At 39.2% G+C, this 22,170-nt stretch overlaps 1 protein-coding gene across 1 annotated transcript; it reads left to right on the top strand.

Moving 5' to 3' along the window:
• The first annotated feature begins 9,995 nt into the window (after positions 1–9,995).
• On the top strand, positions 9,996–10,913 carry LOC129641688 (olfactory receptor 8S1-like). The gene has a single exon (XM_055566318.1). The coding sequence runs from the start codon at positions 9,996–9,998 to the stop codon at positions 10,911–10,913; it is 918 nt and encodes a 305-aa protein (XP_055422293.1).
• Positions 10,914–22,170: the final 11,257 nt, after the last annotated feature.

Below are 22,170 nucleotides of genomic sequence, written 5' to 3'. Positions count from 1 at the left end.
TTCTAGCATACTAAAGTAAAGATATTCAAGATTAGGAAGAAATGAAACATGTCATATGGGAGTGGAGGCCATTGCTTGCCTATTTTATTATTTTGCATTTTCACTTAAAATTCTCATACAGATGGCTAACAAACACATGAAAAGATGCTCAACATCATTCATTATCAGAGAAATGCAAATCAAAACCATAACGAGGTACATTTCACGCCAGTCAGAATGGCTGCAATCCAAAAGTCTACAAGCAATAAATGCTGGAGAGGGTGTGGAGAAAAGGGAACCCTCTTACACTGTTGGTGGGAATGCAAACTAGTACAGCCACTATGGAGAACAGTGTGGAGAGTCCTTAAAAAAACTGGAAATAGAACTGCCTTATGACCCAGCAATCCCGCTGCTGGGCATACACACCGAGGAAACCAGAATTGAAAGAGACACATGTACCCCAATGTTCATCGCAGCACTGTTTATAATAGCCAGGACATGGAAGCAACCTAGATGTCCATCAGCAGATGAATGGATAAGAAAGCTGTGTACATATACACAATGGAGTATTACTCAGCCATTAAAAAAGAATACATTTGAATCAGTTCTAATGAGGTGGATGAAACTGGAGCCCATTATACAGAGTGAAGTAAACCAGAAAGAAAAACACCAATACAGTATACTAATGCATATATATGGAATTTAAAAAGATGGTAACGATAACCCTGTATGTGAGACAGCTAAAGAGACACAGATGTATAGAACAGTCTTAAGGACTCTGTGGGAGAGGGAGAGGGTGGGATGATTGGGGAGAATGGCATTGAAACATGCATAATATCATATAAGAAACAAATCGCCAGTCCAGGTTCGATGCAGGATACAGGATGCTTGGGGCTGGTGCACTGGGATGACCCAGAGGGATGGGATAGGGAGGGAGGTGGGAGGGGGGTTCAGGATAGGGAAAACGTGTACACCCATGGCGGATTCATTTTGATGTATGGCAAAACCATTACAATATTGTAAAGTAATTAGCCTCCAATTAAAATAAATAAATTTAAAAAATTCTCATTCTATTTATTAATAGATACTTTAATACTTTGTTATTCTCTAAACCATTCATGAAATTCCACTTGCATTTCCTAGATAATTAGCTTCTCAGTCTTCCTGGCAGCTAAGGGTATTCCTGTGATATGGTATTAACCAGTGAGTCTAAGGGGCACCCTCTGGCAGAATATTCTTTGTCCTCTTCTCTAGTTTGACCAGTATGTATAAAATGTGATGCTAGGAGCTACAGAAGCTACAGTAAGACTATGAGGGGTAGGGAAAAATATCATAGTCACATTGAAGCAATAACTACTTGCTGAAATACTGAATAAAACCCAAATTTCATTACCCCTTCCAGTCCCAGACTTCTTGAGTGATAAGAAACTTTTAAGTTTTTGCTTATTTTCATCCAGTGCATCCTAGCTGCTGTGCAATGCAAAGACAGAGGAAGAAACCAATCTTGGAAAAAATAAACTAAAAAAATTCAAATTCTTTGCATATGCCTCTTTTGATAGAAGAATGTAATAAGAACCTACATTTCTTTTAAAAAATGTAGGGATCAAAGAAAAATGACAAAAAAATGAGATTAAGGGAAAAGGCAGGCAGAAGAATAAAGTATGTAAATTAGCAATAGCAAATAGTAATAGTAGAGTAGGAATGGACTTAAATTATCAGAGACTTCCACTTTTGGTCACACTAACTAGATAACTCACTATGAACAAAGCTAGTGGAGGTGATGGAATTCCAGATGAGCTATTTCAAATCCTGAAAGATGATGCTGTGAAAGTGCTGCACTCAATATGCCAGCAAATTTGGAAAACTCAGCAGTGGCCACAGGACTGGAAAAGGTCAGTTTTCATTCCAATTCCAAAGAAAGGCAATGCCAAAGAATGCTCAAACTACCGCACAATTGCACTAATCTCACATGCTAGGAAAGTAGTGCTCAAAATTCTCCAAGCCAGGCTTCAGCAATATGTGAACGGTGAACTTCCTGATGTTCAAGCTGGTTTTAGAAAAGGCAGAGGAACCAGAGATCAAATTGCCAACATCCGTGGGTCATGGAAAAAGCAAGAGAGTTCCAGAAAAGCATCTATTTCTGCTTTATTGACTATGCCAAAGCCTTTGACTGTGTGGATCACAATAAACTATGGAAAATTCTGAAAGAGATGGGAATACCAGACCACCTGATCTGCCTCTTGAGAAATTTGTATGCAGGTCAGGAAGCAACAGTTAGAACTGGACATGGAACAACAGGCTGGTTCCAAATAGGAAAAGGAGTACGTCAAGGCTGTATATTGTCACCCTGTTTATTTAACTTATATGCAGAGTACATCATGAGAAACGCTGGACTGGAAGAAGCACAAGCTGGAATCAAGATTGCTGGGAGAAATATCAATAACCTCAGATATGCAGATGACACCACCCTTATGGCAGAAAGTGAAGAGGAACTCAAAAGCCTCTTGATGAAAGTGAAAGTGGAGAGTGAGTGGAGAGTGAAAAAGTTGGCTTAAGCTCAACATTCAGAAAACGAAGATCATGGCATCTGGTCCCATCACTTCATGGGAAATAGACGGGGAAACAGTGGAAACAGTATCAGACTTTATTTTTCGGGGCTCCAAAATCACTGTAGATGGTGACTGCAGCCATGAAATTAAAAGACACTTACTCCTTGGAAGGAAAGTTATGACCAACCTAGAAAGCATATTGAAAAGCAGAGACATTACTTTGCCAACAAAGGTTCATCTAGTCAAGGCTATGGTTTTTCCTGTGGTCATGTATGGATGAGTTGGACTGTGAAGAAGGCTGAGTGCTGAAGAATTGATGCTTTTGAACTGTGGTGTTGGAGAAGACTCTTCAGAGTCCCTTGGACTGCAACTCCAGTACTTTGGCCACCTCATGCGAAGAGTTGACTCATTGGAAAAGAATCTGATGTTGGGAGGGATTGGGGGCAAGAGGAGAAGGGGATGACAGAGGATGAGATGGCTGGATGGCATCACTGACTTGATGGACGTGAGTCTCAGTGAACTCTGGGAGTTGGTGATGGACAGGGAGGCCTGGTGTGCTGCGATTCATGGGGTCGCAAAGAGTCGGACACGACTGAGCGACTGATCTGATCTGATCTGAACTAGATAACTTGGACCAGTACACATATTTAAAAGGTTTACAAAGCTGAACAGCATAATTTTAAGATCTTCTCTGAAGACATTTGAAAGCTCAGGAGACAGTGAAAAGTTATGGTGCTATCATCCCGAAGAAGAAGAAAACCCAGAGAAGCAAGCTTTGCATTCTGGGAGTGTGTTTTCCCTGTAAGGGCATCTTAAAGAGGTGGTTGAAAATGTAAAAAGTTATTTTGACAGTTTCCTAAAGTTAGTGGGGGAAATGGAATTCAGGGACCACCAAGGGGTGGGTTGGACCTTGAAGGGCAACACCCTGAAGTTAAGGTGGATGGTAAGCAGGCTAGTTTTGTAGCCTTGGAGCCCAGGCTGGAGCCCAGCTTCATTTCAGTCCCCAAATTAAAGGACAGTTATCCAGAATCTCTGATGTGGCTGTCTGACAGAAGCAAGTAAAAATATTCTCTGGAGGAAGAAATATAATTCAGAGCCTTAAGTTATTTTCAAATTTTTCATAATATACCAGTGGAAACAGATCCAGATACACAACTTTAAAATAAAACATTTATGAAGATTAAAGACAAGATTGAGAATTTTGCATATTATTCCTGGAAACTATAAACAAAATCTAAGTGAAAATGCTGGAAATGAAAAAGTCAATGGCTATATGAGATCTTAATGGATAAGTTTAAAGGAAATTAGACAGTGTTGAGGAGTATCCTAATAATTTATAGGACAGGTAAGAAGAAAATATATACAGTAAGGCACAGAAAGAATAAAGAAAAAACATATGAGATAAATAATGCATAGAAAGAGAAGGATAATACACATTTACATGCAGTTCTAAAGAAGAGAATTAGGTGATACCTAAGAGAATAGGCTTCCCCAGTGGCTCAGTGGATAAAGAATCTGCCTGCAATACAGGAGACAAAGGAGATGTGGGTTCAATCCCTGATCCAGGAAGATCCCCTGGAGAAGGAAATGGCAACCTACTCCAGTATTCTTGCCTGGAGAATCCCATGGACAGAAGAGCCCAGTGGGCTACAGTCCAAAAAGTCACAAAGAGGCAGACGCGACTGTGTGACTGAGAGAGAGAGAGAGAAGAAAATAGGGCAATATGTAAGGTAAAGAATGAAAATATTCCAAACCGAAAAATATATCAACTCTAAATCCTAGGAATCCTATAAGTAAATCCCAAGTATGATAAAAGAAAGTCACACTTCGACCCATCATAATAAAATAATAAAATTACTGAAAATATTGAAAGTGGCAAGAAGGAACGACAAGTCTAAAATATTAGACTAACAAGAAGACAGAAAGCAATGAGGTAATATCTTCAAAATACTGGGTTAAAAAAAAAAAAAGACCTTCCCTCATTAGGATTCTGCTGCTGCTAAGTCACTTCAGTCGTGTCCGACTCTGTGCGACCCCATAGACGGCAGCCCACCAGGCTCCTCCGTCCCTGGGATTCTCCAGACAAGAACACTGGAGTGGGTGTCCATTTCCTTCTCCAATGTGTGAAACTAAAAAGTGAAAGCGAAGTCGCTCAGTCGTGTCCAACTCTTAGCGACCCCATGGACTGCAGCCTACCAAGCTCCTCCATCCATGGGATTTTCTAGGCAAGAGTACTGGAGTAGGGTGCTATTGCCTTCTCAGCATTAGGATTCTATGCCCAGTAAAACATCCCTTAGAATGAAGGTGAAATAAATACACCATGAGAAGGCTTGTACAAAAGGGAAAATTAAAAGGAGTTCTTCAAGGAGAAAGAAAATGTTCACAGATCGAAGTTCCAGTTTTCCTTCTGGCCTGTCTTCTGAGTTACTGATATTTCTTCAGCTTTGTCTACTTTTTATTAAACTGTCCACTGAAATCTAGTTTCAGCTATTAAGCTTTCTAGATATGGAAAAAAACGAGCAAAAAAGAGTCAAACATAGGTAAATTTTAATTACCATTGATCACATACTAATAATGCCATATATAATAATTATGTCTTTAATGTGTATCATGATAAATACATGATGACATTAGCAAAATTATTCAAAGATAAACTATGAGTCTCTTATCTCCAATGGTTATTCCCAGAGGGATCATTCAGTAACCCTTTTTAGCTAATGAGTCCACAGTATGCTTCAGACTGAGCTTCCCAGCAATCAGAATGGACCTAGTGCCTCCTGGGCTTTTAGGTTACACCTTGTCATCCCATTGGTCACCTGAACACACAAGCCCTTCTGAATGGTAGACCTGAGCATCCTTCGTTAGGATGATGCTCTTAGCAGTATGTCAATGGTAATAGAGATATGGAAGGAAACGGTTGTGCAGTTATGCTATGGGAAGTATGAAAGAGGTTGCTTTATTACTTATAAGGAATTTGAAGTTCTCAAATTTGAAGTTTTCTCTGTCATTTTATGGAGTCATTTAAGGGATAAGAGAAAAATGCTATTAGAGTTTAGAAGAGTTTTCTGACATCTTTATTTGCAGGAGCTTTTAAGGGCTGAGCTTATACATCTCTTTTTATGCCCAGAACATCTAATAGAAAAATTAATGTCAGTTTACATGATGGAACAATTGTGGTGCATTTTCTCTCTTTTGAATTTCTCCTGAGCTCAGAGGCAGGCCAACCAGCTCAGAAAAACAGGCTGTAATATGCACCAGGAACAGAGAAACTCGGTAATGTTTTCCGTTTTCTGATGCTTCTTCCTGCTCTTTGTTCACTGTGTAGGAGCCATTTCCACTCGGTTCCGCCAACTCTCTCCGTCCCCTTGTCAGGCCCCTCCTTTCTCCTGCAGGTCTCTCATCTTGCCTTTGCTCCCCTGGGCTGAAGTAGTGCCCCCATCCCCTAGTCTCTCCAACCTGGCACTAATTTCTGTTACATAGAATGTTGGTTTGTTCCTTGTAATTACTTCTTGTCCTCCTTTTTGGAAAGTTAAACACTCAGGTTAGAGGTGAAGAAAGGAGGATCCAGTGATTCTTCATCACCTCAGTTGTCTTCAGTACCACACTGCAGTTAGTAAATTAGGTCCTGACAACATTCCAAGGTGATTATTTTTAGCTTTCATTTCACATATGAGACAATTACAACACGACTTTCCATAAATCTTACTATACTCCTTGTTTCTGGTGCTGAAAGCCCACGTTCTACCAGAAACCTAAAAGTTTGAGGAGGTGAATGCCTAAGAGCAGTCTATGAGAGGTGAGAGGGGATCAGGAAAATGATAGATTTCGGGCACCTCATGACTCAAAAATAACCCTCTCCAAGCACTCCAAATGTATAGGGTCCAGAAACTAATTCTATCTTTAATTACAGGTATTCCCAGTAATTATATACTTGTAGGTATGTGAAAGTTCAAGGCACAAAACTTTATATTGGGGCAAATGTCTCCAGCTGGCAGGACTTTTCTCCAGTGTCCTTCCTTATCTGGTTTCATGCAAGTGCAGGATGTCTCAGTCCTTTACTTGTGCCTAATCAGATCTGATCTCTACAAGTAGTAAAGCCCTAGATTATTCTCTTTCTGATTTTCCTCTGTTTACTTACTCATTCACTCATTTGTGCATTTACTTTAATTGTTAAGTCTCTTGCATTGGAGGCAGACTCTATACCATCTGAGCCACCAGAGAAGACCATTTTTTTTTTAATCGTTCAATTCTGTTTTATTTAGTTTACTTTGAAACAGATCAAAAATACATTGTTAGAGTCTTTTTATTCTTAAGAGGGCATGTATTAGTGGTCTTTATCCATTAGCCTGTATAAGTAGGCTATTTTGTCTATAGCTGGAATTTAGCTTGGCTATGGTAAGTGATGAGTTTCTTTTTTTTAATTAATTAATTTTAATTGGAGGAGAATTTCTTTACAATATTGTGGTGGTTATTGCCATACATCGACATGAATCACCCATGGGTGCACATGTGTCCCTCCATCCTGAAAGCCCCCTGCCCACCTCCCGCCCCACTCTGGGTTGTCCCAGAGCACTGGCTTTGAGTGCCCTGCCTCGTGCATTGAATTTGCACTGGTCATCTGTCTTACATATGGTAATTTACATGTTTCAATGCTATTCTCCCAAATTATCCCAACCTCGCCTTCTCCTACAGAGTCCAAAAGTCAGTTCTTTATATCTGTGCCTCTTTTGCTGCCTTGCATATAGTATCATCGTTACTGTCTTTCTAAATTCCATATATATGTGTTAATATACTGTATTGGTGTTTCTCATTCTGACTTACTTCACTGTGTATAATAGACTCCAGTTTCATCCACCTCATTAGAACTGACTCAAATGTGTTCTTTTTATGGCTGAGTAATATTGCATTATGTATATGTACCATAACTTCATTATCCCTTTGTCTGCTGATGGACATCTAGGTTGCTTCCATGTCTTGGCTGTTATAAACAGTGCTGCGATGAACGTTGGGATACACATGTCTCTTTCAATTCTGGTTTCCTCAGTGTGTATGCCCAGCCCTGGGATTGCTGGGTCATATGGCAGTTCTATTTCCAGTTTTTAAAGGAATCTTCACACCATTCTCCATAGCGGCTGTACAAGTTTGCATTCCCACCAGCAGTGTAAGAGGGTTCCCTTTTCTCCACACCCTCTCCAGCATTTATGGCTTGTAGACTTTTTGATGACAGCTATTTTGACCAGTGTGAGATGGTACCTCACTGTGGTTTTGAGGAAGCCCATTTGTAAAAACGTTTTTGAGCAACTCCTTTGGGCCAATGCTGGGTACTTCTGTACGTCTCATTCTAAAATGAACTCTTCTCCGACTGTCTTTCTTTGGAAGTGATCTAGTCAGCTAACTGCATCTAATTGTGATAACAAATGAAAACTTATAGTGGTACCATTCTCAGAGCTATTTACATTCTCAATTTGGAATCTGAAGCATCAATTCTGAATAAATGAAGCATCAAGGACAGTGAATTTGTAGCACCAGGTAAACAAAATAAGTGATTTTATTTACTTCTGTGACCAGAAGTAACTAACTCACTACACCTCTATCTGTGAGGAGGTATGGCCCCTGATAGAGCAGTTTCTAGGTTTGTCCTTCATAAAAATGCCCTACGCAAGATTTTTACTCTTTTGCTTTTATTTATAGGAAAATAAGTTTCCCCAAAGTTTAAGGAATTTCTATTGCTAGTAAATAAGATTCCATTTAGAGATGAGTAAAATGGAGGGCACCAAAATGGAGGGGACCTTCCTTTTTGCTGCCCTCCAAAATATAATGGGTAGTTCTCTGTATTTCATGACTTGATTTTCCAATGTCTTCTGCCAATGATGCAATGTTTTCAAGATGAATCCAGATTGCTATAGCTAGAGCTACAGTAGCGAGTAAAAGAAAAAAAAAGTGTTAATACTGTAAAATTATTATAATCCCCACATGAGAGGAAGGTTTGAGGTTTTTATAAATAATATATACAACTTACCCTTTTTATTTTCATCTTTTAGAAATCAAGGAAGAGGTCTGTATGCAACAGGAGTTTTCAGACTCCATCATAACACTGAAAATTCACACTGACCTTCAGACTTAGTCATCTTCTGGATCACTGGATTCGAAAAAAAAGTTTTTGTTTAATTCTGTGCTAGTTGTTGCTCAACTAGGTGAGAAATACAGATAATGTGAACTTGATTTTTAAGAATAGCTCTGATTCCGGGTGTTTGGATAAACATGGTAGAGAAATCATAATTCCTTTGAGAAACTGAGTGGTGGATCTTTCACTGTGAACACAAGATATTGAGCAGGACAGGAAAGGTTGAGATGGTGGAGTCAATAGTGTTGAAGGGTTATCCTGAGTCTTGGGTTGTAATTTTAGTCGTTAGTTCAGAGTAGAGAAAGAGAAGGCCAATCTTAGAAAGTTAGAGGGTACTCTTTATTTACAAATGGCATGAAGGCACAGACAAGAGATGCACCTGAATAGATTACACAAGCTGAGCCTGGAGATTATGAGCAGAGTATGTTCCCATATTGGTCAGCAGTTTATGATCACCTTTATAATATCTGGGATATTGCTGTGCCCCTTTCTCTTTAATTAATTCCCTTTCTCCTCACTCTGCAAATCTCCAGCCACTACCCCTCTTCACTTTCCATTATTGACCCTATTTAAATAGTTAGTGAAAAATAAAAGCCTTTTTTTTTTTTTATGGCAGTTTCCTTTTTAAAACAAAATATACTTACTTCATGCATGTTTGGTGAAGTAAAACCTCTCCTGCCTTTGGCCATACTCTGCTTCTGCTCTGAGACCCAGCTGCTCTGAAAGACACCATTTCTGCAATTTTCTCTTATTCCTCCTGTAATTTCTCCCTCTTTACTAGTTTATTATCAACAGTTCACAAACATCATCAAGTAACTTTAATAATAAAACAATAGCAAGTAAACTCTTAAGACATTAAAGAAAGAACAATAAAAGTGGAGAGGGAGTTGATATAGGGTTGGGAATCCCACAACCCAAGTTGATCTAGGATTGGCTTCCCTGGTGGCTCAGAGCGTAAAGCGTCTGCCTGCAATGTGGGAGACCCGGGTTCGATTCCTGAGTTGGGAAGATCCCCTGGAGAAGGAAATGGCAACCCACTCCGGTACTCTTGCCTGGAAAATCCCGTAGATGGATAAACCCTTAGGATACTGTCTATGGGGTTGAAAAGAGTCAGACACGACTGAGAAACTTCGCTTTTCACATTTTGGGATCCCACAGAAAAAATTATTACAGGTTTTGGTAAACTTAGAGACTTGAGGAAGTTTATCATTTCAGAACTTACATTTTTGAGTAGGCATAAAGCTTTGTGAATGGAGAGGGTTAAAACACTTGGATATTTGTTAGACATCAGAAGAGATTTCACCTGAATTTTTTCTTGCATTCCCAAGAAAATATCGAAGGCAATGAGAAACCACAGTGTTGTCTCTGAGTTTATTCTCCTCGGGCTGTCTGCTGACCCCCAAGTCCAAGCTCTGCTCTTTGTGCTGTTCTTTGTTATTTACATCCTGACCCTGATGGGGAACCTGATGCTGCTGCTGGTGATCAGGGTGGATTCCCAGCTTCACATCCCCATGTACTTTTTCCTGGGACAGTTGTCCTTTCTGGATGTCTGCCATTCTTCTGTAACTGTACCCAAGCTATTGGAGAACCTCCTGTCTGAGAAGAAAACCATCTCAGTAGAAGGCTGCATGGCTCAGGTCTTCTTTGTGTTTGCCACTGGAGGCACAGAATCCTGCCTACTTGCTGTCATGGCCTATGACCGCTATGTTGCCATCACTTCTCCTCTGCTCTATGGCCAGGTGATGAACAAACAGCTGTGTATGGGGCTGGTGGGGGGCTCATGGGGCTTGGCTTTTCTGGATGCTCTCATCAATATCCTTGTAGCTCTCAACTTAGACTTCTGTGAGGCTCAAAGTATCCACCACTTCAGCTGTGAGCTGCCCTCTCTTTACCCTTTGTCTTGCTCCGGTGTGTCTGCAAGCTTTACTGCCCTGCTCTGCTCCAGCCTCCTGCATTTCTTTGGAAATTTCCTCTTGATATTTTTCTCCTATGTTCACATTTTGTTCACCATCCTGAGCATCAGCTCCACCAAAGGCAGAAGTAAGGCCTTCTCCACCTGTTCCTCCCACCTCACTGCAGTGATCTTCTTTTATGGCTCAGGCTTACTCCGCTATCTCATGCCAAATTCAGGATCCATTCAAGAGCTGATCTTCTCCTTGCAGTATAGTGTGGTCACTCCCATGTTGAATCCTCTCATCTACAGCCTGAAGAACAAGGAGGTGAAGGCAGCTGTGAGAAGAATGCTGAGAAGATGTTTCTAGTGTTTCAAATCATAGATTAAAAAAATCAAAATGATGAAGAACTTGGGTAGAATTGCAATAAATAATGCCTGGATATTTAGGAGAATTCTCTGATATAAGGATCTGTAAGATGCCATACATTTTTTTCTTGAAAATACTTAAGAAAAGGTGAAGGCGTTTTATGGAATGATACCAGTTTCATCCTAGTTAGAGGAAGGTGGCTAGATGAACCTTTTATCTTGCAATTCTTCTTACAAAAATATTTGATTTATTACACACAGTATGGTAGATATTGTTATTACCTGCTTAGGCATTCTTTACCATTTTTCCAGTAACTAAACTCCAACTAAAGTCTCATAGGGATTGTTAATCACAGTGTCCCCAAATCTTCCCCATCTCTTCTCATTACTTGCTCATCCTTTTTGACACAGTGGCTGGTACAGGAATGAGCACATGGTCAATGCCAGATCACTCACCCTCTTAAGATATTTGAAACTGTTTATTTTATTGAATCTACATGTTCCAATAGAGATTACAAGTGACACATTTGTTTATCCTGCTTCAGATCATTTACCTAATGCCCAACCATCTCCAGCTTTGTGGGAGCCCCGCGACAAAAGATTTCCTGGTTCGTACACGTGTGTGTGTATGCTCAGTCGCTTCAGTCGTGTCTGACTCTTTGCGACCCTATGGACTGTGGCCTGCGAGGCTCCTCTGTCCATGGGACTCTGCAGGCAAGAATAGTGGAGTGGGTTGCTGTGCCCTCCTCCAGGGAATCTTTCCGACCCAGGGATTGATCCTGCAGCTCCTGCGTCTCCTGCGTTGCAGGCGATTCTTTGCCGCTGAGCCACCGAGGGAGCCCTGGCTTGTACACACTGCTGGACAAATAGCTCTGCCCCTGAGCCCTAGTAATGCTGCACAAAAGGCAGGATGTGAGGCGCAGGGAAGGATCCGTTTTGGCGGGCGTTTGGCGTTGCGCAGAAGGCGGCAGCGGCAGTGGCTTGTGGTCTCACCACAGAAAAACAGGGGAGACGTTAGCGTGAGTGGTCGGTCTCGATCCCGGGAAGCCGGTGGCCTTAGTCCTTCAGGTGAATCAGTGTGAGACATGGGAAAGAAAACCAAGCGGACAGCTGACAGTTCTTCTTCAGAAGATGAGGAGGAGTATGTTGTGGAGAAGGTGCTAGACAGACGTGTGGTTAAGGGGCAAGTGGAATGAATATCTACTGAAGTGGAAAGGCTTTTCCGAGATGCCTGATAACAAAGAATGGATTTCTCTGAACAGCAGTGAGCTGATAGGAACTGGTTTAGGCTCCTAGGAGTGTTCAATAGAAATGGAATGCAAGCCAGATGTAATTTTAAATTTTATGGTGGCTACATTAAGGAAAAGTGGAATTAATTTTAATAATATATTTTATTAGACACTCCCATCAAAATGCTATTTCAAAATTAATACAAAAATTATTAATGAAATTTTATATTTTCATGCTAAGAATTTAAAATCTGTTATATATTTTTCATTTTAAAGCACATCTCAGTTCATACTAGCCACATTTCAAATGTTCATTTACCATATGTGGCTAGTAGTTACCGTATTGAACATCACAACTTTAAAGTGTGAAACTTTAATAAAAGATTGAATACTTTGTCAGTAAAAAAAAAAAAAAGAAAAAAAAGAAAAGGCAGGATGTAAGGAAGTCGGTGGCAGACAAGTGCTGTATAGGGCCTGTGACAAACCCCAAGGAGAAACCAAAAGAATTTCAGCAAAAGCCCTTTGGATCAGGAACACAATTAGAATGCTAGTGAGAAGACTGAGGAGAGGCATATGGATTAAAATTATCATGTCAAAAATCAATTATTGCTTCTTTCTGAAATTACTGTTTAGTTTTTTAATTATTTACAAACTATCAGTTATAATCCTCCCATTCACATTGTACTCCCCAGGAGCAGAGAATATAAACTCAAAAGACAGCAGTGACATCTTCTGGCATCTTCACTACTTTTTCAAGAATATTAAAAAAGTTTCAAATGTATTTGTTGCACGGTAAATATGTTGGCATGTTCAAGTCATGAGCAGAGAAATAGAATATATCTAGGATGAATTCTCACCAGAGGGACCCCACTACCAAAGTGGTTTGAAATAATTCTATGAGTAGAATAACCTAGTGTATGTGTGCCAGTCTCTTCCTTCTTGGTGAGTCTAGTTCTGGTCTGTGGACTCACAAAAAGTGTGACTCTGGCTGCAAAGTGGTGATTATACACAGGTTCAACAAAATTTTCACCCACCGAGGTTGATCTCCTGTTGGCATTGGTGAAAATTATTTTACTAAAGGTCATACACAAATTTTGTTAGATACATTATCAGATACCTTCCACTGTTTCTATTGTGAATCAACAATTCACTTACTTGGTTATTTCTAATGTATAGGAATGCTGTGGTATTTGTATATAAATCTTGTACCTTGTTGAACTTGTATCTCAGTAAACTATCTTCCTAGTTCTAATGGCTCATTTATACATATTATTGGATTTTTAAAATTACATTTTAATTATTTTGTCATACATAAGGGAAAGCAATTTTTTTCTTTTTCCATGCAGTTTTTATATATTTCATTTTTAAAGTTAGTGTAGTAGAGGTCTGCTACAAACATCTTTCTATTGGGATCAGTAAGAAAGCTTCTAATATTTCAGCATTAAGAATCATTATTCTGTTTCTGATCAATACCTTTAACTTATTATAGGAGATCTCTTCTAACAGTATTTTGCTAAGAATTGGTGTCAGGTTTTATCAAGTGCTTTTTCTATTGAGAACCAGGACTTTTTCCCTTTTGCTTACGAATATGTTTTATCTGTTACATAATAAGCTTGCAATAAATACATGTCAAATAAAAAAGTAAATTTATTGAAATAATCTTATGGCTTTTACTGTTTAGGTTTTTAATAATAAATTGTATTGCTAGGTGTTCTGGTGTTGAAGAATTGTTTCATTCCTGAAATCACCTTCCCTGGTGGCTCAGAGGTTAAAGCATCTGCCTGCAATGCGGGAGGTCTGGGTTCAATCCCTGGGTCGGGAAGATACCCTGGAGAAGGAAATGGCAACCCACTCCAGTATTCTTGCCTGGGAAATCCCATGGATGGAGGAGCCTGGTGGCCTACAGTCCACGGGGTCACAAAGAGTCGAGCATGACTGAGTGACTTCACTTTCACTTTAAGTAGAGTAATAAAATTTGAATTAACTTTTGCCACTGTTTGACTTAGGAATTTCCTATTGATGTTCATAAGTGAGATAGTGTAAGTTTTTTGTTGCAGTCATGTGGTCTGTTTTTTTCAACAACATTATTGAGCTATTTCACACATCACAAAGTTCGCCTATTCAAAGTGTACAATTCAGTGATTTCTAGCATATTCATGGAATTGTGCAACCATTACTATATAACCCAACTTCAAAATGTTTTCATCACCCTAAAATAAACCCCATACCCATGGCTGTCACTCTCCATTCCTAATCCCCAACCCTGGCCCTAGGCAGTCACTAATCTACTTTTTGTCTTTATAGATTTGCCTGTTTTGGACATTTGATCTTGTCATCTTTTTATTTTCTTAAAATACTTGCATAAAAAGGCTTATCACTTCCTTGAAGGTTTTATAAAACTCATCTTAAAATTTTTAAAGATTTCTTGTCTTTTTGTTGTTGTGGAGGAAAAATTTTGATTGCCAGTTTATTTCTTTTAATAATTAGTCATGTATTTTTTTATTTATTCATGAATCAATTTTATTGATTTTTAATTTTTGTCTGTTATTCATTTAATGTTTTTAACTTTATTGGTATTTTGCTGCTTACTATAACAGTTTTCAAATGTTTTGCAGCATTCATTTAATTTAGAAATAAATTTCTTTACAACAAAATTGAAAGAATTTTATGATCAACATGTATATAATCACGGGCTTCCCTGACAGCTCAGTTGGTAAAGAATCTGCCTGCAATGCAGGAGACCCCGGTTTGATTTCTGGGTTGGGAAAATCTGCTGAAGAAGGGATAGGCTACCCACTTCAGTATTCTTGGGCTTCCCTTGTGGCTCATCTGGTAAAGAATCTGCCTGCAGTGTGGGAGACGTGGGTTCGATCCCTGGGTTGGGAAGATCCCCTGGAGAAGGGAAAGGCTATCCACTTCAGTATTCTGGCCTAGAGAATTCCAAGGACTGTATAGTCCATGGGGTCGCAAAGAGTTGGACACAACTGAGCGACTTTCACTCACTTTCACTATATAAGCACACCTGAATTTTACTGTTAACTTTTTAGTATACATACATGGCTTATCTATAGATCCATCAATCCATTAATGCATTTCAAAAAAAGACATCAGTATACTTCACCCTAAATGCTTTAGCATGCATATCATTAACTAGAGTTCAGAATTTGACTGTACCTTTTCTTTTTCTTTTGAGGTAATTCTATGTGCTGAAATAGTAAGTGTCATTCGGTGAATTTTGATAAAGTCAAACTGCTGTGTAATCCAAATCCCTGTTCAAACATAGAGTATTACCAAACCCCTAGCAAACTACCTCATATTCCTTTCCAGTCATTCTTGTCCCCACTTTTCCACTTGTTAACCACTGTTCTGCTTCGTAAAACACTGCATAAATGGAAACAAATGGTATGCAAGATTTTGTGTCAAGATTATTTCATTCAGCGTGTTTTTGAGATCCATCCATGTTGTTCATGTATCAGTAATTTATTTTCTTTTTATTATTGAGTAATATATTAATATACCATTGTACGAATACATTCCACTTGCTTATCCATTCTGTTGGGTTGTTTCCAGTTTGGGACTATTAGTAATAAAGCTACTATAAACATTCTTGTAAAAACTGTTTTGCACAAATATTTTTATTTATCCTGGGAATATTTAGTATTGGAATTATTGGGTCATAGTAGGCATGTTTTATAAAAAATTGTCACATTTTTTCCAAAAGGGTTATATCATTTGACAGATCTACCAACAGTGTTTGAGAGTTCTGTTTGCTCCACATCTCACCAACCTTTGGTGTAGTCAGCCTTTCTAATTTAAGCTTTTTTTTTGGTTGGTTTCTGGTGAAATATCCACATGATTTGGGGGCTTTCCTGGTGGCGCTGGTGGTAAACCACCTGCGTGCCAATACAGGTAGATGTAAGACACGTGGGTTCAGTCCCTGGTTTGGGAAGATCTCTTGGAAAAGGGCATGGCAACCCACTCCAGTATTCTTGCCTAGAGAATCCCATGGACAGAGGAGCCTGGAGGCTACGGTCCATAGGGTTGCAAAGAGTAGGACATGGCTGAAGCAACTTAGTGTGCATGCATCCATGTGATTTTAGTTGGCATTTCCCTGATGGTTAATGATGTTGAATGTTTTAAATATTTAGTAGGCATTAATGTATTTTCTTATATGAAGTGTTTGATCAAGACTTTTTGCTCATTTTAAATTATATTTTTTATTAAGTAGTAGGAGTTTTTTACTGTGGAAATTTTTTACTGTGGAAAATTCTGAAAGAGATGGGAATACCAGACCACCTGACCTGCCTCTTGAGAAACCTATATGCAGGTCAGGAAGCAACAGTTAGAACTGGACATGGAACAACAGACTGGTTCCAAATAGGAAAAGGAGTACGTCAAGGCTGTATATTGTCACCCTGCTTATTTAACTTCTATGCAGAGTACATCATGAGAAATGCTGGGCTGGAAGAGGCACAAGCTGGAATCAAGATTGCTGGGAGAAATATCAGTAACCTCAGGTATGCAGATGACACCACCCTTATGGCAGAAAGTGAAGAGGAACTAAAAAGCCTCTTGATGAAAGTGAAAGTGGAGAGTGAAAAAGTTGGCTTAAAGCTCAACATTCAGAAAATGAAGATCATAGCATCTGTTCCCATCACTTCATGGGAAATAGATTGGGAAACAGTGGAAACAGTGTCAGACTTTATTTTGGGGGGCTCCAAAATCACTGCAGATGGTGATTGCAGCCATGTAATTAAAAGATGCTTACTCTTTGGTAGGAAAGTTATGACCAACCTAGATAGCATATTGAAAAACAGAGACTTTACTTTGCCAACAAAGGTTCATCTAGTCAAGGCTATGGTTTTTCCAGTGGTCATGTATGGATGTGAGAGTTGGACTGTGAAGAAAGCTGAGTGCTGAAGAATTGATGCTTTTGAACTGTGGTGTTGGAGAAGACTCTTGAGAGTCCCTTGGACTGCAAGGAGATCCAACCAGACCATTCTAAAAGAGATCAGCCCTGGGTGTTCTTTGGAAGGACTGATGCTAAAGCTGAAACTCCAGTTCTTTGGCCACCTCATGCAAAGAGTTGACTCATTGGAAAAGACTCTGATGCTGGGAGGGATTGGGGGCAGGAAGAAAAGAGGACAACAGAGGATGAGATGGCTGGATGACATCACCGACTCGATGGACAAGAGTTTGAGTGAACTCCGGGAGATGGTGATGGACAGGGAGGCCTGGCATGCTGTGATTCATGGGGTTGCAAAGAGTTGGACACGCCTGAGCGACTGAACTGAACTGAGGAGTTTTTAATGGGCTTCCCAGGTGGCTCAGGGGTAAAGAATGAGCCTCCAAAGCGAAAGACTTGGCTTTGATTACCTGGGTTGGGAAGATGCCCTGAAGGAGGCAATGACAATATTCTTGCCTGGGAAATCCCATGGACAGAGGCTGGTGAACTAAGTCCATAGGGTCACAAAGAGTCAGACATGACTTAGCGTTAAACAACCACCATTACCAGGAGTTTTTAATATATCTTGGGGACTAGTCCTTGTCAGATCTATATTTTATCTTTTCTTCCAGTCTGTGGGTTTTTAAAAATTATTTTTATTGTCTTTTAAAAAATTTGTTTTTTTTTAATTGGAGGATAATTACAATATTGTGATGATTTTTGCGATGTATCAGTATGAATCAACCATACTGTCCCCTCCATCCTGAACCCCCTCCCTACCCCCTCCACAACCTATCCCTCTGGTTGTCACAGAGTACTGGCTTTGGGTGCCCTGCTTCCTACATCAAACTCACACTGATTATCTATTTTACATATTGTAATACATATGTTTCAATGCCATTCTCTCAAATCATCCCACCCTCTCCTTCTCCTGGTCCCATCACTTCATGGCAAATAGATGGGGGAAACAATGGAAACAGTGACAGACTTTATTTTCTTAGGCTTTAAAATCACTGCAGATGGTGACTACAGCCATGAAATTAAAAGACGCTTGCTCCTTGGAAGAAAAGTAGTATAAGGCCTGGCGACTTCCTGTGGAGTTAAACTCTGATGCAGGCCTGACAAAGCTGTGGACAATCCAGAGGAAGCCCTTGAGTGAGTCTAGACCATCAGAGTTGTCCCACATCAGGCCAGAACAGCCAGGCCTGATATGACTGTCTCACTTAATCAGTGGTATAGTCTGTCCTTAGAAGGGCACAACCTTGGCAAGGTCACTTCCTACACCTGAGGCAGACACTGAAGGAGCTAACAGCTGGAAGCTGTCTGCTAACTGCACGCCGTGTGTCTGGGCAACGTGCATTTGTGCTCTCGCCTCAGTCGTGTCTGACTCTTTGCAACCCCATGACTATAGCCTGCCAGGTTCCTCGGTCCAGGGAATTCTCCAGGCAAGAATACTGGAGTGGGTTGTCACTGCCCTCCTCCAGGGGATCTTCCCGACCAGGGATTGAACCCTGCATTAGCAGGCAGGTTCTTTACCACTAGTGCCACCTGGGCAGCAGGTCTTACTAAAGCAGAATCTTGGCAGTTTATCTCTGTGTCTGCCACAACCTACAAAAACAAGGCTAGTGGGACTTAACAGTTGTTGCTGCTATGATTAGTCTCTAGACTGTAACTTCTATTCCTCAGCTCCCTTCCCTGAGACCCGTTAGAGCTTCCTTTCAACATCAGCTCACATTCTGCTAGGTGAACCAGGACTTCTTCGCTGAGGCATATGAGACTTAAATTTCTGTCCTTTATAGGATGTGGCACCTGTAACTACATCTGTAGTTACAAGGTGTAACTACACCTGTAACTACAAGATACATCCCAGATGATCTCCTGAGTGCCACACATTTTCTCTGTTATTTCTATTATGTAGCAACAGCCCTAACTCACAATGGTCATTGGTGGTCATTCCTGCCACTGCTTCCTGCATCTCGGACATTTCACCTCGGATTAGTTCCCTATTACTCTATGCACACTTTTTAGATAAGACTTTTAGTAAGAAGCTATTGGTTTTAGGTTCTCTGTTGTTTTGTTTGTCAGAAATTGCTTTTGTTTAATGCCTACTTGAAAGACAGTTGCCCTGAGTATAGAATTCTACATATATAGTTTCTCTCGGCTCACTATCTTCTGGCTTTCTTCTGGTTGTCATGAAGACAAGCCCAATTTCATTGTCATTCCCAGGTAGATAATTGATCACTTACAGTTGCTTTTCTATACTCCATACATTTGGTATTCATAGTAGTTTCACTATCATGTGGCTAGATTTATATTCATTTTTTATTAATCTGCTTTGTATTTATTGGAACTCCTGGAAGATATTTTACCTCTTCTTCATCATCTGTGGACTTTTGCAATTCTGATTAAACATGTATTATATATTCTATCATTCTTATCTCTTATCCTCTTTCTAGTATTTTTAATCTATTTGTTCTTAGAACTGCAAACTGATTAACTTCTTTGATTTAATAATACAATTTATCAGTTCTCTCTAAAACTGTATTTAGTCACTTGTTTAATTCATCCTTGAAATTTTGGACTTCAATTATATGTGTGTGTTCATGTGTTTATGACATAGAAATGTAGAAATTGTAAAAACAATTTGTTTTTTTTTTTTCTCAAATGACTTCATTGTGCTCAGTAAGTCTTATTCCTCGATATAAGTTTACATTGCAAACTTCCCTTATTTCTAAAAATGTATATAAATAAGCTATTTTATTTTTGGTAACTAAAAATCCCAGTATCAAATATCTGGCATTTCTGATTCTTGATTTTGATCTTGTTTCTCATTCATGGTGAGATTTGCCTCTATGTGTTTGATTTTCTTTTTAGTATCTGTGGTTCATTTTTCTTAGAATTTTTATCAGTGGAAATACTTTGAAACTTGAAATTGTATCCCTCAAGTAAATTTGCACCCATCTCTATCACTTGTCCCAGAGCACAGCCAACCCGGAACTTTAAAATTAAATTCCCCACTTGATATGTTCAGAATCACATAAAGAAGCTGGAATTTAGAAATCCTCTTTGATGTTATGACCATAAAATTTTCCATTCTAGTCAGAACCAATAGTCCCAGTTTATATATAATTCTAAACTAAAATCCCCACCAAGGATAGGCTGTAGGTTAAAGGTAATCTGTAAAGTGGAGCATCAGGAGTTCAACAGAAACCCTTGGGGTAAAAGTCAGATTTGGCACTCACATCATTATATTCCAGCTTTCATTTGGCATTTGACTTTGCAAAATCCTCTTTTTCCAAGTTCCAGAAATGTATTTAAAATGGTAATTTTAAAAAATACTATGTCCACTGATTTAACTTTTCCAGTTTCAACAGTCATTGAGGGTGTCCAGAAGGCAATGGCACCCCACTCCAGTACTCTTGCCTGGAAAATCCCATGGACGGGGGAGCCTGGTAGGCTGCAGTCCACGGGGTCGCTGAGGGTCAGACACGACTGAGCGACTTCACTTTCACTTTTTGCTTTCATGCATTGAAGAAGGAAATGGCAACCCACTCCAGTGTTCTTGCCTGGAGGATCCCAGGGATGGGGGAGCCCGGTGGCCTGCTGTCTATGGGGTCGCACAGAGTAGGACACGACTGAAGCGACTTAGCAGCAGTCTGCTATCTGCAAGAAAAAGTGACCCCTCAAATTTCTTTATTTACTATTACTAATTTTTATGAAAATGTTTTCATCCACATATAGATTGGGCACATTCTTTTAAATAAGTGTATAATATATAAATATACAGTAATTCTACTTTGCTTCTGGTATTTTTAGGTTGTTTTTAATTATTATTATTACAAACAGGAATGTGCATTGACCTTTTACCTCTGTGAATACAGGTAAGTATTGCTTTAGGACTGATTTCTGGAAATGAAATTTCAGGGTCAGAGTTTAAATCTCACACAGTTTAAATTTTTAACAGAATTTTTGAGTCAAGTTTATATACAATAGCTATACATATGTAAAGTATACAGTTTGATAAGCTTTAACATATGTATACACCTATGACAAGCACAATGAGTATAATGGACAAATTGTCACCCCTAAATATTTCCTTATGTTGCTCTATGATCCTTCCCTTTCAACTCTGTCTATCATCCTAATAGTCTAATTCTGTTATTTCTGCAGTAGTTTCAATTTATTGATTTTCCCACTCACTATGGATTCTTTTCTGCTTATTTACATGCCTGGGAATTTTTTTATTGTAACCATATAATATGAATTTTACCCTGTTAGAAGCTTGAAATCTTTTTGAATTCCTGAAAGTATTCTTGAGCTTTATTTGGGGAGCAATTAGGTTACTTTCAGGTTACTAGGTTAACCTAAAAAATTAGGTTACTTTTTGTTTTAAAGCTTCATTAGGCAAGACCAGAGCAGTCTTTAGTCATGTTTAATTTTCCCTAGTATTGAGGCAGCACTTTGCTGAACACTCTGGGGAAGAAATCACAAGGCCCACATGAAGGCAATTTCCAGACAGAGATATGAGCACAGAGGAGCAGAAAGAGGAAAAAACAAAGCAAACAAGAAAGAACCCAATTCAAATGAGTCTGTGAGCCATAATTTCAAAACATATGAGGAAAGACAGACCAAAAAAATTTAGTAATCAGAAGAGGAATAACTGAATGAAAATTCAAATTATGACCTAGAATGACAAAATCTTTTAAATAGATATAGTTAAAGACATTCAGAAGGATTAAATGAAGGCATAATTTCCATTTACAACAAACAGGTAACATGGCAGGGAAAAAAAAAAAAAAACAAGATCACAAAGATATAAAAATATTGCTTTAGTATTTCGGAAAAAATGGCCACTAAAATGAAAATGTTACTATATGAAATAAACCCTAGACTTTATTTAATTATTAGAATATCTCAATGTTGTCAAAGATGGACAGTCATACTGAGAAACTCATACATAGTGAAGCACACAGACACAAGATATTAAAGATATAAATGAGCTAAGAGGCGCCAGCATTCTAATAGAAGGACTTAAGGGGATCAAGGAGAAGGCAATGGCAACCCACTCCAGTACTCTTGCCTAG

Source organism: Bubalus kerabau, chromosome 1, assembly GCF_029407905.1.
Source record: "Bubalus kerabau isolate K-KA32 ecotype Philippines breed swamp buffalo chromosome 1, PCC_UOA_SB_1v2, whole genome shotgun sequence".
Classification (NCBI taxonomy): Eukaryota; Metazoa; Chordata; class Mammalia; order Artiodactyla; family Bovidae; genus Bubalus; species Bubalus kerabau.
Note: the sequence above shows the minus strand (reverse complement) of the source record. Positions and strands in the feature narration are given on the sequence as shown.